We start from the raw sequence: 16,774 nt of genomic DNA on the forward strand, positions 1-16,774 counted from the left end.
ATATCCCAGGTGAGTGCGGAAAAACTATGGCTCTCCTGACCGTCGGAAGAGTCGAAAATTTTGCACAAACATACGCCCAGTCACTGTCTAGTAGTTCACTAGTTTAGGGTTGGTGGGGCCATCTTCCACATGGTGTACCAGGGGTAGCAGGAGCAAGAATAAATATATTGAGAAAAAATTCACCCGCATTTCCCGAAGGGGAGCATGGGGAAGTGGGAATGCACGGGTGATGCTATGAGGGGGAGTTATGTTGAACTGTGTTGGCATTCGCCCGTTAGTTGCATTTAACACCCCCGCGTGATCAAGTGGGGATTCGCACACCCCGTTAGTCGTTCTCTGGAAATCTTGGTGAATTAAAGTGTATGTTCGAGGAGATCACACACACACGCAAGTAAAGTGAAACGACAGTATTCTTTATTCAGCACTTGTTGGTGTTGTCGTTGTAGTTGACGGTCATTATGACCACCTTGTGGTCACTGAAATGTACGGTCAAGAGTTGTTGCAAGACCGCGCGTATCAGACAGTTCCTCGCAAAGGCCAGGTCGATGTAGCTGCCGTTGATGGTGGTGGGAGCCTCTAGCGGTAGGCACGTCATGGAGTGGTTGGCGAGCATGTATTCCATCAACCACTGGCCGCCCTTTCGCACGTCCACGTTAAAGTCCCCAACAACCACGACCGGGTCCGAAGGCTTTACGCGCCTGGCCACACTCTCCATCGCCGCGTCCACGTATTCGACGACGTCGTCGTGCGAGATGTTTGGCGCGAGGTAGAGGGTGACGACCACGATTCCGTCGCCCGAGTACGCGTCGGTGTAGACGGCACTGTACGGCGACTCGTCCCTGACCGGCGAGGTGGACACGGCGTGCGACACGAGGTTCGCGTAGACGTGACCGACGAGGTAGACGCCGCAGTACTCGCCCCGACTTCCGCTCCTGGCGAAGCAGCAGTCGTCGATGGGGAAGTGGGAATGCACGGGTGATGCGAAAGAATTCTTCTTGGCCAATCGCCCTAAGTGGGTATGTGCTAAAGAAATTAGGAACTCTTCTTGGCCAATCGCCCTAAGTGGGTATGTGGTGCGGATAGACGGACGGCGGTGGACGCGTGATTCAGGGTCGCTTAAGAAGTGCATTCGCACTTAAAAAAAATTTATGGTCGGAACCTTTCCTCTTGCGACGGAGTAATTTATCCGTGTACCCTCGGTACACGGCCGTTGCCCAGCACAAGAAATCAGCCTCCCGGGTCTCCATCGGAAGCCCGTCGTTGTTTGTGAAAGTTCTCGGTTGGGCTTGGGTAAGGTAGGTGGGCTAAAATGGGTGATTGTACATTCCTATGTTACGCGGTACAAAGTTACGTCGGGGCAGACAGACGTAAAAAGATGCAGCTTCAAACTGGGCCTTGAAATTTTCATCTTAATGCTAGTCATAGGTCAACATTGAAGAATGTGGTAAACAGTTTGGACAATGTATAACATACGTTTGTGCTATAGCCTTCTTTAAATGGGGAGAGACATTGGGTAAGAAAGTTTGGGCATTTGGTGGATAATAAAGTGAGAATACCTTTTCCTTGCAGCTACGTAGTGCAGTATGGCGCCGACTGCTTTATTGGTGGGGGCTTTAATAATGGTGAGTACTGCATTTGTCCAATAAACTATGCAATTGTGAGCCTTCGCGCTACGATGTGTAACCTGTTGCGTATAAATACGTTTGGGGTGAAATATTTCAGCTTTTAGCCAAAGTAGCAGCGTTGGAATTTCCAGCTGCAGTAGTGCACGAAGGGCTATGAGGAAAACAGCGAAGAAGGCTTCACGTGTAGATTTCGAATATGACGGTCCCCGCTGACTAGGGTATCAGAAATGACCGACGGCATCACTTCGACATGCCCGAAACATCTCGTGAAAGCCGCATAGATTCATCCTGATGTGTTTTTCCGTAACCCATGGCAATAGCGTGGTACACGGAAAGTGTGTATTATTTCCATGCGCCTCAGCGTTAGTGGTGCAAGTTTTATTGACAATGATGGCTGTATGTCACGGATATGGCGGAGGTTCGCGATGTGGGCCGTTCCAGCCAGTCGTCACCTCAAAGAGTGTAGTTGAAGATGGTACCGCAGAGATCTGAGGAAGAATCTCTATGAGTCGGAGAAATCTAAGTGAACGGCCAGACGTCCTGCAGAGGTAGATATCTGCTATAGCACTAGGAGTGGAATGTTTTTATTGAAACCCTTTCAGCGGGATGGTTAGTGCGTTCGGGTTTAAAGTCAGTGAATCGATAGGATTAAAAGGACCGAGAGAAGGCGCAGCAAAGTTTTTGATATATGTTCAGCTATGATTATGAAGGTTTACGGTAGTTTGAGACAAACAGAAGGAAGATTCGGCAATTTAGACCGGCCAGCACCATTTTCGGAATGTCTTACGTGAATTCACGGCATCGTCTAGGATTTTTTTGTTGAACAACAAACATCCCTCAGAAGAGAGAAGGTTTGGGCGTGTTGGTTCATACACGCCGTAAATAACCGCAGTAATAAACAGGGGACGAAGCGAGGGCATGTCGAGCGTTCCTCCTGTCCTCGCCTCGTTCTTTGTTTATTACTGCATTTGGTTACTGTGTAACCAGCCCCTTTTCAAAAGAGAAGAAAAGTGTGCCAGAATCTTCTTGTCAGTCAGCATTAACCATACAAAATCTCAAAACCCCAAGCCATCCGGTAAACAAATCCAAACCCATCCATCATCAACCCAAATTTATACCTAACAAAACCCTACCTACCCTTACCCAACCCAAATAAAAGCCCACCACCCCACTGGCTGAGCTTATGCCGATGTTAAAAAAAAATCTTACCACTCACATACCAGATTCACTTCCGTTGGCACGTCGGCTGTCACGCTAGAGTTCTAGGCAAACTTCTAGTTACCCCTCATCTTCCGGTATGCGGTGAGGCCTATCTACGGCGTTGTCCGTGCCAGTGGTGGTGCATAAAAGCGGAAATAATTTTCGGGATCAACTACTTATAATTATCCCTGCATCTCCAGGCATGCAGTGCAGCCTGTCGAAGGCGACGGCCGTGGCCACGCGGCATCGCAAGGATGCCCTTCAAAGCTATGCATATACATACCGTGGCTGAATGGCAAAATCGAATGGACGGTGGCATCATAACGCGAATAACCTAAGCTTACTTACGACTACAGGGAACTTTTTTAGGAGGCGTATAGTTTGAAAAAAAAAACAATCAAGATCTTCCACGACACGATTTAGTCAATACAAGTTTCGCTTGAAGAAACTGTGTATCGTGGGAATACAAGGAGGGACTTTGGGAATCCAAAGGGAGGGATAATATGTTAGAGTTTGAGCTTTATCATTTATGTAGCGAATAATCTTCATCGCTGAAAGTGGGGTTGGGGCCGAGAAAAGAAGCAGCGCCAAAAAAGAATCAATTGCGGCATGCTGTTGTAAACTCTCTTGCGGAGCCTCATGGTCTTGTCATCAACTGAGAAGAAGGAAATACTGGAGTTTGCGCTAATGTTGAGAAGGGCCTATACAGCTAGTTTAAAACTTATAGAACAAGAGTATATGTTTTTATATTGTGAGACCCAGTGACTACGCTCCCAGTACTTTGGGTTATGTTACCGGCACTTCTTCGTAATCACACACTATAATCAGTGCTAGCCCCGATGGGCTCGGCATCATCATCACCTGTAAATAATCATCATCACCGCTTGATCTTCTTGCTCGGCCCGAGCGTTGGAATAAACGGCCACGCCAACCGTCGTCTCTCAAGTTGTGGAGCGTGCGTCTTGACCCCTCGTCCTCCATCTCTGAGTGCACCCCTGGAGCTCCGTTCGGGTCGTCGCTTGCCGCGAGACGCCATGCCTATGACAGCGGAACGTGGAACCGGAACCGGCAGCGGAACCGGTGGGGCGGGCTCAGCAGCCGTCCCGCCGTACTTCGTCACCAGCCACCAGCGGGATCCACCGATGTTCGCTGGCCTTCGTAATGAGAACGTTGACGAGTGGCTTGATACCTTCGAACGCGTCAGCGCCTTTAACAGGTGGGACGACCGCGTGAAGCTTGAAAACGTCTCGTGGTCACTGGACGATGTAGCCAAAACGTGGTTCCGGAACAATGCGCACCGTATTGATGACTGGGACGATTTCACCACGCAGCTGCGCCAGATTTTCGGCTCTTCCTCGGCCTGCTCAGACCTCGCGAAAAAGAAGCTGGAGGGACGATTCCAACATCCTTGTGAGACGTACACGTCGTACATTGAATATGTTGTAGCCCTGTGCCGAAAGGTGAACAAAGACATGACGGAGGCTGATTGCGTGCGCCACATCTTGAAAGGGATCGGCCAGTTTGCCTTTAATGCCCTGGCCCTTCAGAATCCGACTACCGTTTCGGATGTGAGGACAATGTGCCAGCGCCTGGACGACCTGCAGTCTCTCCGTCTCCAGCAGGGTACCGTGGCCCGGAACAGCGGCGATTAGGACCTCCGAGCTCTAATACGCCAACTGATTCGGGAAAAACTTGACGGCCGCACCTATGTGCACGTCTCTTCTACCAGTTCCTACTCGGCTACACCTATCCTCCGAGAGATCATTAGAGAGGAGCTTGCCGCATGTACTCACGGAAGATTTCCCGCCGATCTTACCCCTCCTCCAGTCACGCCATCCTATTCCGAAGTGGCTGGCAGGCCGCCTCTGTCTGTGGCAGGCGTCCCCGCACAACCAGTTCCTGGCTACGTGGCAGAGGTCAGTCCGGTCCCTGGGCTGCAGCCTTACTATCCAGCATGGCGACCGCAGCGCCCTCAGCCCTCTTTCAACCGGCGGGTGTGTTGCTACTTCGGAATTCGCGGGCACATTTCACGGTTCTGTAGGAGGCGTTTAATTGATGAGCGACGTGGCTACGACACGTACGAACGTGACCGACCAAACCCTCATTACGGCTACCGCCAGAGGGGTTACCCATCTCCGCCGCGGCGGTCCTCTCCTCCTGCCACTTCCGAGTCCCCAACCAATTCTCGTGCGTCGCGACGTCGTTCCCCATCACCATTTCGACGATCTGTGTCTCCGGTTCGCCCGGTCGTACATGACCCCACCCACCTCTCGGAAAACTAAGTCATGCAGTTTTTGGAGGGGAAACTGCATCTAACGGTACATTAGCAACTCCTCCAGAACACCCATCGAACTTGTCAGTATCAGTTGAAGGTAACGATATCGGAGCTTTGGTGGACACTGGAGCAAGTATTTCTATTATTCGAGGTGACCTTTGTAAGAGACTACAAAAGGTAAAAACCCCGTAAAGTGGCCATTTATTACGTGGTGCGAACGACACGTCCATCCAACCTTCTGCCTTCTGCACGATACGTGTTTCTATCGACGGGCTGTGTCATCACGTTCAGTGTGCGGTAATCTCGGAGTGCCCCTATAAGCTTATTCTTGGTTGGGACTTTCTTTCGTCCACTTCCGCCGTTATTTGTTGCCGCACTCCTGCTATTAGCATCACAGACGTTCATCACTCAGCTGTCCCGGAAACAAGTGCGCCTCGTCTGGTGCTACGTACCGATCACGTTGTGCCCGCCCGCCAAGAGCACATTCTTTCAGTTTCCGCTCACAAAATTGTTGACGGCGATGTGCTGGCCATTCTGTGCGGCCGCCTCCTTTCACGAGGTCTTGCTGTAGCCGCTTGTCTGGTACGATTTTCCCGAGGGCGCGCCTTTATCCCTGTGCGTAATACGACGTCCGAAGTGGTTCTGCTCCCACAAGGCTGTGCGATTGCTTCTGTCTCTGCCGACGACGTGTCCATCCTTCCGTGTGGTACTCTTTGCACTGGCAGTGGGCCTTCCACCACCGTTTCCTCTACGTCACGTCGTCTATTGCGGTCACCATCGGTCCGGACCTTACCCCATCACAGAAATCCTCAGTACTGGAATTTTTACACAAGCACCGGGCCTCGTTCGATACCCATTCAAAGTTCCTTACTCGCACCTTTGCAGCTACGCATCGCATCAAAACTGATGGATGAACTATTGTTCACCGCCGCCCGTACCGAGTCTCCCCATCAGAACGGCAAGTAATTGAGGAGAATGTGAACGACATGCTGCAGCGTAACGTTATTCGGCCCTCATCCAGTCCTTGGTCTTCCCCAGTCGTCTTGGTGGAGAAAAAGGATGGTTCCGTGCGTTTTTGTGTAGATTATCGGGTCCTCAACAAAATTACCCAAAAGAATGTGTATCCTATGCCCCGGATCGACGACGCCCTGGACTGCCTTCAAGGAGCCGAATACGTTTCGAGCCTTGACTTGCGTTCTGGTTACTGTCAGATACCGATGCACGAGTCCGACAAGAAAAAGACGGCGTTTGCTACTCCAGACGGCCTATATGAATTTAATGTCATGCCGTTCGGCTTGTGCAATGCCCCAGCAACTTTTGAGCGAATGATGGACTCAGCGCTTAGAGGACTAAAATGGAAGACCTGTTTTGCTATCTTGACGACGTGGTTGTCTTTTCCTCGACATTTGCTGAGCATCTCCAACGCTTGGCCGTAGTGCTTACGTGCATCTCCAATGCTGGACTTCAGCTCAACTAAAAAAATGTCGTTTTGCGACCAAAGCTATCAAGGTACTCGGCCATGTCGTTAGCAAGGACGGGATACGACCCGACCCCGACAAAATCGCTGCCGTTGTCGGATTTCCGCGTCCATGCCAACAAAAAGATCTTCGCAGTTTTCTCGGGTTGGCCTCGTATTTCCGTCGCTTTGTCCGGAACTTTGCCACCATTGCGGCCCCCCTCAACCAGCTCCTACAGTACGGCGTAGCTTACGTTTGGTCGAATGAGTGCCAACAAGCCTTTGAGGCATTGAAAGCCGCCTTAACGTCTAGCCCGGTACTCTGCCACTTTGATGAAAGCAAGCCCGCTATCCTCCACACAGACGGAAGTGGCCACGGAATCGGCGCTGTTCTCCTTCAAAGTGATGCTCAGCTCCGGGAGAGGGTCGTTTCCTATGCTAGTCGTTCGTTGACATCCGCCGAGAAGAATTACTCCATTACAGAACAGGAATGCCTTTCCATCGTTTGGGGGGTTCAAAAATTGCGGCCTTACCTCCATGGCCGTCACTTTACAGTGGTCACAGATCACCATGCACTATGCTTGTTATCTTCCGTGAAAAACTTGTCTGGGCGCCTTGGTCGCTGGGTTCTCCGCCTCCAACAATATGATTTTTCTGTGACGTATAAGTCCGGAAAGAAGCATACGGACGCAGACGCTCTGTCTCGTTGCCCATTGTCTTCTCCGTCGACTGCTCTCCAGGAAAGCCTCGACCACGATGTCCCTTTGGCACCAACACTTTCCCTAGCGCTGCTGGACACGGTGACGTGCCCTCGCTACAGCGAGCAGACGCATACTGCCGCCCCATCATGGACTACCTCCACGGCCGTGTGCCACGTCCGACCAGCCGTGCACGTCGTCAACTCGCCAAGTTTCATCTCCTGCATGGTGTCCTTTACCGCCAAAATTACCATCCCAATGGCAACAAATGGGTCCCTGTAGTACCTGGTCCACTTCGATGTCGTATCCTCGAAGAATATCTCGATAAGGCAACCGCTGGGCACCTTGGCGTCGCAAAAACATACGAGCGAAGACGTAGCCGCTACTTTTGGCCTGGCCTCTCTGCAGCTGTGGCCAAGTACGTCCGCTCGTGCGCCTCTTGCCAGCACGGAAAACGTTCGACTACTCCTCCGACCGGGCTACTGCAGCCTCTTCCTTGTCCTTCGGCTCCCTTTAAGACCGTGGGCATCGACTTGTATAGACCTCTACCTGCAACCCAATGTGGGTACCGATGGATAGTTACGGCCGTAGATCATTTGACTAGGTACGCCGAAACTGCGCCTATTCGCTCTGGCGCCGCCGCAGAAGTGGCAGACTTCATCCTGCACAACATTATTTTGCGCCATGGAGCTCCACGCGTCCTTCTGAGCGACCGCGGCAAGGTTTTTTTTTTAACCGTTGTTGAAGAGCTTCTGCGTGCTTCGAACACGGCCCACAAAACAACGTCCAGCTACCATCCCCAGACGAATGGTCTGACCGAGCAATTTCATCGAACACTGTCGGACATGCTCTCCATGTATATTAGTCCTGATCATGGCAACTGGAACGTTATCTTACCCTTTGTAACCTTCGCTTACAACTCCGCCAAGCAAAAGACTACCGGCTATTCACCGTTCTTTCTTGTCTTTGGCCGCTCCCCATCGATTACTTTCGAATCCAGTTTTTTCTACGCTCCTGACGCCTCTGATGCTCCATCGCATGAGCAGTACGTTTCGCGGCTCGTCCACTGCCGAGACCTCGCGCGACGTCGAACAGAAATTCAGCAGCACGAACGGAAAACCCGCTACGACGTGAACCATCGCTCTTTGCGGTTTCGGCCCGCGGATGAAGTGTTGCTATGGACACCCGTTCGAGTCCCCGGACTGTGCGAGAAGTTCCTCCACCGTTTTCTTGGCCCATACCAAATCTTAGAAGAGACTTCTCCTGTAAATTATCGCATCAAGCCGGTAACTCCGCCTACAGACCGCCGTCGCCGTGGAACTGAAATCGTTCATGGATCCCGGCTGAAGCCATTCAACCGGCGTACCACCGACTGACTCGCGGCCAGGAGGCCGCTTCCGCTCGCGGAGGGGAAATTATGTGAGACCCAGTGACTACGCTCCCAGTACTTTGGGTTATGTTACCGGCGCTTCTTCGTAATCACACACTATCATCAGTGCTAGCCCCGATGGTCTGGGCATCATCATCACCTGTAAATAATCATCATCACCGCTTGATCGTCTTCCTCGGCCCGGAGCGTTGGAATAAACGGCCACGCCAACCGTCGTTTCTCAATATACACAGTAAAGGACGGCGGGTATGAGGTGGAATGGCGAAGGTGGCAGCAAACATAAGAAAAGATAAGTGAGTAGGATGGCGTAGAAACCGGCTTGAATTGGAGATGCATAAGGAATATAAAGGCGCTCTATATACGAAAGTTCCCAGGAGAGTTCTAGACCGCGCAGGATTGATGATCTTCGGTTGGGCTTCTAGTTCTGAGCTGAGCATCAGAGCCTCCCAAGTGTCTATGGTGTGTGGGCCGCCTGATATCTGTGGGCACGCCCTTATCATGTGGACTATGCTTGCAACGCTTTGGCAATGTTTGAATTTGGGGTCAAATTGATCTCGGTGGCGTTTACTAAGGAGTTGCGGATTTGGGTGGGTTCCAACCTGTAATTTTTGCAAGAATGCCTCTTCCTTTTTGCTGAGTGTACAGTCTCCCTCTGGGTATTATTTTCTTGTTCATCTATACTATTTCGTTATTTCTCTGTAGTGAACATCCTGTCTTTTTGAGACAATGTGTGTTCTTTGGAAGGGGTGCCTTAGCCTGGTCGGAATGTTAGTCCTCGGGCGAGCTCATGTACTCCTTCATTGCCTCTGAGAGCCTGATGTGCTGGGGTCCGTACTAATGAAACCTGATTGTCCATTGGGTTTTTTGCAAAGATTCTGGCCGCCCCAGCTGAAAATCATCCTCTGTTATATTTCTAATTGCGTTTTTGGAGTCGCAGATAATTACTTTGGTATTTTTGGGCGTAGCTGCTAGCGCTATCGCCACTTCATCTGCCCTTGTGACCGACCAATTCTGATGGTGCACCATGCGCGTGTGGTCATGTTCTCTTTGGACGAAAGCGCAATCTGGTCTTTTCTGCGATTATATGCAGCCATAGCAGTGTATAGAACATCGCACCGTCCTCCGTACAAAGAGTGTCAGTGGGTCCGAAGCAGGTAGTTCCTACAGAGCGGGGTACGGGAGCAGAGACTGAGGGGTCGCTGCAGGGTGTCAATGCAATGGAGGTGTCACCGTATGCACGCAGGTTTTTTGTGCGCGGTTTCGTTTCTAAGTTAGTGCTAGATGTCCACGTCAGGTTCGATGCGACACTTCAAATAAACACAATGATTGTAAACTCTCCGCACGGAACCCGAACGAAAGAGTACTGAACCACACTAATTCACGAAGACAATGCGTAAATGTTGTCTGAAAGATAATTTCAACATCCTGATTTTGCTGTTCTGTATAAAGCTCACAAGCAGTGTGAAACTCAACTAAACCACTTCGTGTTTCTGTCGTTTCAGATTACAGTGAAAGGTGGTAAGCCAATTTTTTTGTGATAAGTAATATAACCGTAAAACAACATTTCTGGATGCCGCCAGAAGTGACCAATATAGCTTCACTCTTTTGGCAGTGATAGCAGTAACGTATATTCAAGCTGTCGCACATTGGTTGATTGCTCTATCGTGTACATACCTTCGCTCCTCTATGAATGTAGTTGTGGGATTTTCTTTAATGGGCTTTTCTAAATTGGCGCTCTAATTACAATAGAGAACATTAAGGAGCGGAAATTTCTCGTGTGGATGCATTAGAACGAAAAGGTTGAAAGAACATATCTTTTTTGTATTTTACTGGTACATCACTTTACATGCTAAAGATGTATTCCTGCAAAATTCTTGCAAAGACATGTCAGTGCATCAGGCGACAGGATACGCCGACAGCCCGAGCTCCTAAGTGCTTCGCCTCTAAAAAAAGTGGCGGGAAGTATTCCAATAAGCAGTCCTTAATTCAATATAAATAACTTAATTGCAGTACAAGAGCTGCTACTCCTAAAAAGGAAATAACTGATTCGCTACAGATTTGCAAGAAAGTGTAGACGATTACTTGTGATTTATTCCTTCTCCGTGTTCCGTAGAGGCGTGCTTGTACATTATTCCGAGGTGTTGTGCGTATTGTGGCGGGCACAAATACGCCGCTTCAGTAACGAATCCGCTCCGCGGTTTCTGCTTGAGGCGAAAAACGAACTTCTGGGCGGCGAGATCTCTCGCCTAGTTGAAAATATTACAGTGTTGAACTAAATACGATGTGTCCAGCCCGTATCGAGTGATCGAGGTGTAGCCTTAGCAAATAAAACACCCAATTTTTTTTTCCAGAGAGGAATACAAACGGCGACCTGGCCGAGCTTCTCGAAATACTTGAAGAACGGCGAGATTCCCAAACGACGAAAAGGTAAGAAAAGATTGGCGTCATTCTTGTGTGACACAAACGATCATAATTCTTCATTTTGAGGCGCCAAACTTGCGTATTGCTTGTTGGTTCAGAAAGTAAAGAGCGCGAACCCGTAGGTAAATAAACTTGGTGCCGCAATAAATTATTTTTACTTTAGAGACTGTTTTAACGGTTTTTGTACAAGCAAGCTCTAAACGTATGCCATTTTTTAATGACCACTTGCTGTCGCTGACGCAGAAATTTCAGATTATCGAATTAAGCTTTATACTATTAATTCTACCCTCTTGAGCGTCGCACCTTAGCGTCGGCGATATCTGCACAAATATACAGGCTGAACGAGGTTCAAACGTACTCTATAGCATAAGGCAGGGGCGCAATGTTTGGACTTTCACTATATTCATACAAATGAAAAAAGGAGTCTCATGTCCAGTCGCCCTGATTTTCAAATATACACACATAACTCGCTGGGTTTGCCAAGTGGTGTGAGTGCAAATGAAACACTGCGTTAGAGACGCTGTCTATGGAGGTTGTACTCCTATAGCGCCCCGAAAAATAATGCTGCAAACCCAAATCACAGCTACAAACTCTGCATTGTTAAGGTGTTTCGTATAAAGCGATAAAGGGAAGCGCCAGAGCCTACTTACGTGTTAGGAGCGTAAGGTCCAAATTTGAACCACTTTGTCCCCTCAAAGGCACATAAACGCATTTTGTAGCGTTCTATGAACAGAAGTTTGCACCGCCTGTGCACCACGTTTATTCACCATGTGCACGGGCTGACCATCGTATAACCCAAGATATACGCCCGCCAGAAAAATAAATAGCAGCAACTTTTCCATATTCGCCCAGGCAGTGTTATGGGCCCCGTGCGAAGGACCCGCCTTTGCTGTATAGCGAAGGTGGCGGTGACTGCAAAAGTCAGGGCACACACAGCGCGTCGACCGGAAGAGCAGTCCGGGAAGTTAGTGCAGTGGGTGGAAGGCAGCCACATCAAGCATCGCTCCTGAATACCCTTCGGCATCCCCTGCTAGTGTTACTTCCTCAGCATTACCATATCCGTTTTTTCGTGGCGCAACATTTCTTCAACCTTCCCACTCATGTCCTTCCCACCATTTCCCGGGCCAAGCGCTCCATAGCCAACTGCGTCAACATAAATTAAAAATGCGTAGCATACACAAGACATAGTCCAATAAAAAAAAAACGTGTTGTCCCGAAGGAAAGGAATACGGTTGAAACAGCGTTTAAGACAACGAACGTGTGCACCCCGAAACTACAAAGCCCAAAAGAAGGGTGTGAGTAAGCAGCGTCTACAACAAGCACGGGAAGTAATCTGTTAGTGAATGAGAAACCCAGTGTTTTTTGGCTTGGATACATAACTCAGTGTCGCCCTTTTTTAAATGAAAGTCACTCGCACCATGAACGTTGTTAACGCCGGAATTATAGAATTCGAAAAAAGAAGAAATGCATAAGTTTCTCAAACAAGGTAAGAGCGCGCCACCATATACTGGACGCTCTGCTTCCCGAACAAAATTCACTTACAATGCGGAAGCTGATTTCATTTTGGTTATTTGACGGTTCTTCAAAACCATCTTTATTGAATGTAAGACTGCAGGTACCTGCAGATGCGTCCTCGTGTTTTACGTGCGCTCAAACGGCGAAAATATTACAGTAAGCGCATCCGTTATAGAACCGGGCGCGCTTACTTTTACAGAGTCCCTTGAACTCAAAGTCCATTTGTCCAGTGTTACAGAGGCCTTCGTCCCCTGTAACACTTCTGATAAATCATATCCCTAATGTTTTTCTTTGCGTATTGAAGCACTGCGAATGCTATACTTATCACCAGCACGGAGCGGCACAGCATGATATGCTCCTTCCAGCAGCACATACGCCTTCCGTTCCTGCTTTGTTCTTGTGGCGTTTTTTTTAAAGTGGCTATCGAATGCGTTTGTTACTGCAACTAAAGAAGAGCTAACCTATAGCCGCTACACCGCTAATGACGTATTTACAGCGGTTGAAGTACGCATAGACGGGAAAAGAGGGAAGAATCTTCTGACCCAGTTTCTAAGTTGTTCTCGGGGCATAGAGTCGTAAATCGTGGCTGAGGTACTTTACTACGAAACATTGTCTAAGTGCTGGATGTGTCGGTGTAAAGCATTCTGCAAGCATTTAAGATTCCGAAAAAATGACAAAATTGTGGCAGGGTATCTTTAGGAACTGCAATTACTTCTGAATGTGATTCTTCGTTTGAACTTTGCGGAGAGCAATCATGTCAACGATCTTTACTTTGGAATGTCGCGGGGAAGAAACCCATCACTACACGGATTTTCTGGAGGCGCTCGTCAATGGCGATAGGTAGGGGAATGTGGTTAGTGGCTGGTAAGTGCGCCCTACGCACCACGTTATGTATAGCTTCATTTTCCTGCAGCTCCTTGTGTCCGGGGGTCCAAATGGTGCTGTCTACTTTGGAAACACAGGGATAAGTTTCAGCAGTCCGTATAAAATTGTGCCTGCCGCGAGGACTCGCAAAGCTCACTATGAACCAGGGATGATATTTTCTCCAAGGCGGGGTGCTCACCGTGGCGCACTGCCGTAATCATGGCACCCGTTTTGGCTTTGTTTCGGTTTTGGTGGGTGTAGGTAATTGCATCTAGGACAACTGCTTAGTTCGCTACTACGAGGCTGGCGCGGCTGTTTGCCACCACGCTCGCAGCAGCGTGGACGGCGTACTTGCGGTTTTAAAACTTATCCGTAGAAATTGCATCCTTCTGTAACGTCGTTCTTGGCAAAAGCCCGTACCAAGTGCTTTGGGAATGGGAGGTTTTCGTGACCTTGTGTTGTCGTGAAGTCTTCCGTACAGTCCAAGTACCGCCTCTGCGCGAAGTTTTAAACTGGCATAGGGAAGCTCCGCCCGGGTGCGTGTGTTCCGGAAGATGCCGCTGTGCTACTAGAGTTGCCTCCAGAATTTTCGCAAACGCAGCAATCAGCCCGAGTTTAAATGGTTTTAACCCGCCCCAGTACACTAGTAAATGCGTAACTAGCGACCACCGAAACAAGCTCACAACAGGCAAGTTTGCGTGGTATTTCAGGGAATGTAAAAGGGTAGTGCCATAGTAGGAGCTGTGGTCGACGCTCCTGAAAATATACACATGACCAAATGAGGCGGTGTAAATCCGATTTGACGTCCACAGGAGAATGAGGGCAATGTTCTGGTGCTCGATACGTTGGGTCCATTTCTGAGTTACAGGGGGGAGGGGTGTACGCTGCGTCAGCACAGACCTTGTTTATAAAGTCTTCATACGCTCTTTATTGTCTGTCAACATTAAATACATAACCTGTTTGGGAGGTCATACGTTATGCCTGTTGTCTTGCCTTCTTAAATCGGATATAAACATCACCACCCGTGAGAGAGGGCAGGAAACAAGCAAAGTTGGTGATGACGCTTTGCGTAGCAAAAACTTATCGAGAAATAATGCTGGCTGATGTCTTTACTTCCCTGCAAATCTTTTCCAAAAACGACAGCCATATGTTTCGCGAGCCACGTAAAGGCGTCTTTTTTTGCGCTCACCTATCCGCTTCTCTCCCCTTCTCGCTTCCCCCACAATAAACAAGGTGTTGGCGTGACTTAAACACTTTAAGCCCTACTTCTCGTGCGCCAAATAATGTAACCATTCGTCACTGTTGGACTACTCACAACGCCGCTACGAGTGCTAGCACCTCGCGCGAGCGCTTTTTAGTTTTGTGTAACAGCGATTTTTAAGCGTATTATTCCGTACAACAATAACGCATCCACGTATTCTTAATTATAAAAAACACTGCTATTCTCCCTTATGTATGGATGTGTTGCCCTAAATATGCCTAGCGTTTTCCTTTTACTAGGCAAAATTATTTATTATGAACATTGCCATTCACTCCATAATTAGCTGTTCGGAAAGGTGTAGCCTATATTTATTTCTATTTCAACAACTTTTTAAAATTTTGCCCGGGTGGATAAATTTAGCGACAGACAGACAGAAGAAAATCTTTGCGCCTAAGTAGCCCAAGAAAGACTAAAGACCACGAGGCCCACATAGTGTTTGCTGCTTGATTTGAGCACAAATTTGTCTCCCTCGTAGGAAGAAAGGGTCCCTTACGGACGCGAACGTCGTGCACGTAAACATGAGGGCCATCGGCAGTGAAAGGCAGCGAGCCGCAGCGAACTACCGCGGAATTTTGGGCCTGTTGGTTTATGAGCCACGCTAGGCCTGGATGCGCATGGCCGTGAGGTCGACGCAGGATTTTTAAAATGGCCGCTCAAAACGAGTGTCCATCTCCATGTAATACGTAACGCACCGGGGTGGGTTCCTTCGTGTTTTTTTTTGGTGGATAGGCGACTAATATTGTGCGTTGTATTTATTCACAGGTCAATTTTACTCCGTTAAAACGGCGTTTGAAATGCATGGTCTCTATCAAGATTTTAAAAGGAATTACTTTTACTTAGTTATATGCATTATTAGTTTAAATCTCGATACGTTATAACGAGGTTTGACTGTATACAATAAAGGCAGAAGGAGATACCACACTTGGTCAGCCTAGAAATAAAATACTGATTGCATCCGCCTAAGAAAACTAGCCACATGTCTAAACAAAACATCCTTACAGGTCACAGTCTATACAGGATAAAGAGTTAACATTGGTGATGCCTACCACGATAAATTGGTCATTCGATACAATGTTCAACAAGAATGTGAATTCATATAAACCATGTATACCTAGCAGAATCATTCTTATTTTACTTGTGTATTGCCAGATAGTTTCAGATTTATGAGCTTCATCAATTACTCAAGGATGGCTGTTACAGAGAGACACAATTTGATTATGTAGAGTTTGACTAAGATAGTTTGTCGGGATAAATGTATAACTGTGTCGTTCGTACGTAAATTATGTACTATCTCTAGTTTTAAATATTTGTCAAAGAAAATTGCAAAGTTATTCTTAGAGCTGTGATAAATAAAAATTGTTAAAAATAAAGTATCAAGTTCAGCAAAGGATCAGAGATTTAGAACCTGACAGATGAAGCTTTCGGTTTTAAATATGAGGCATACAGATCCTAAAGCCTTTCTTGAAAATTGTGGATGCGATATGAGCCAGTTTTGTTTTCTAGTGCCTATACTAAATAGCAATACACAAGGTTTTATTGAATTAGATAAAAATACACTTGTTTCTTCAAACGCATTGGGAAGATCTGTCTGATTCGGTGCATCAAGCATGTGGAGCTATATATGGTCAAGCAAACTCGCTTGACGTGGTCGGAATGGTTTAGGTCAGATTTCAAACAAACCCCAAAAAACCGACAAGTACTTCTGAACATCAGTTTTGAAGGATAACTCTGTTTGACATTACGAGGGATGGGATCACTCTTCGGAGCAAAAATGATAAATTTTGTTTTGCTTACTTCTAGCGCAATTATAATAATATGCAGCTATATATTCAATTCATTGCGCCAAGCTGTACCTCCTGATTCTATCAGTGCGAGTTCTGTTCCTGAGAAGAAAACATTTGTATCGTCCACGTAAAAGGCAAGAAACGGAAATAGGGAAGTATTTACAATATGGCACAAACCAGGTATTATGTTTTCTGTACTTGTGGTTTGTTTTTACCATTCGCCGAGGCCCGGGTGTCTTAACAGCGTTTCAAGCAGAGTGCGTGTATCCTTTTTTTTCTTTTGAA

At 47.9% G+C, this 16,774-nt stretch overlaps 1 protein-coding gene across 1 annotated transcript in view; it reads left to right on the plus strand.

Annotated features, from left to right (window-relative positions):
- Nucleotides 1-1,569: 1,569 nt before the first annotated feature.
- LOC144178040 (uncharacterized) overlaps nucleotides 1,570-16,774 on the plus strand; it is a gene marked incomplete at its 5' end in the record, with an annotated part of 34,240 nt that continues 19,035 nt past the window's right edge. Inside the window, 3 exon segments of the mRNA XM_077705575.1 lie at nucleotides 1,570-1,622; nucleotides 10,147-10,162; nucleotides 10,996-11,071. Coding sequence (XP_077561701.1) covers nucleotides 1,584-1,622; nucleotides 10,147-10,162; nucleotides 10,996-11,071 — 131 coding nt within the window.

The sequence above is a fragment of the Haemaphysalis longicornis genome, unplaced genomic scaffold, assembly GCF_048455015.1.
Source record: "Haemaphysalis longicornis isolate Haplotype H1 unplaced genomic scaffold, Haemaphysalis longicornis Haplotype H1 scaffold_39, whole genome shotgun sequence".
NCBI classification, from domain to species: Eukaryota; Metazoa; Arthropoda; class Arachnida; order Ixodida; family Ixodidae; genus Haemaphysalis; species Haemaphysalis longicornis.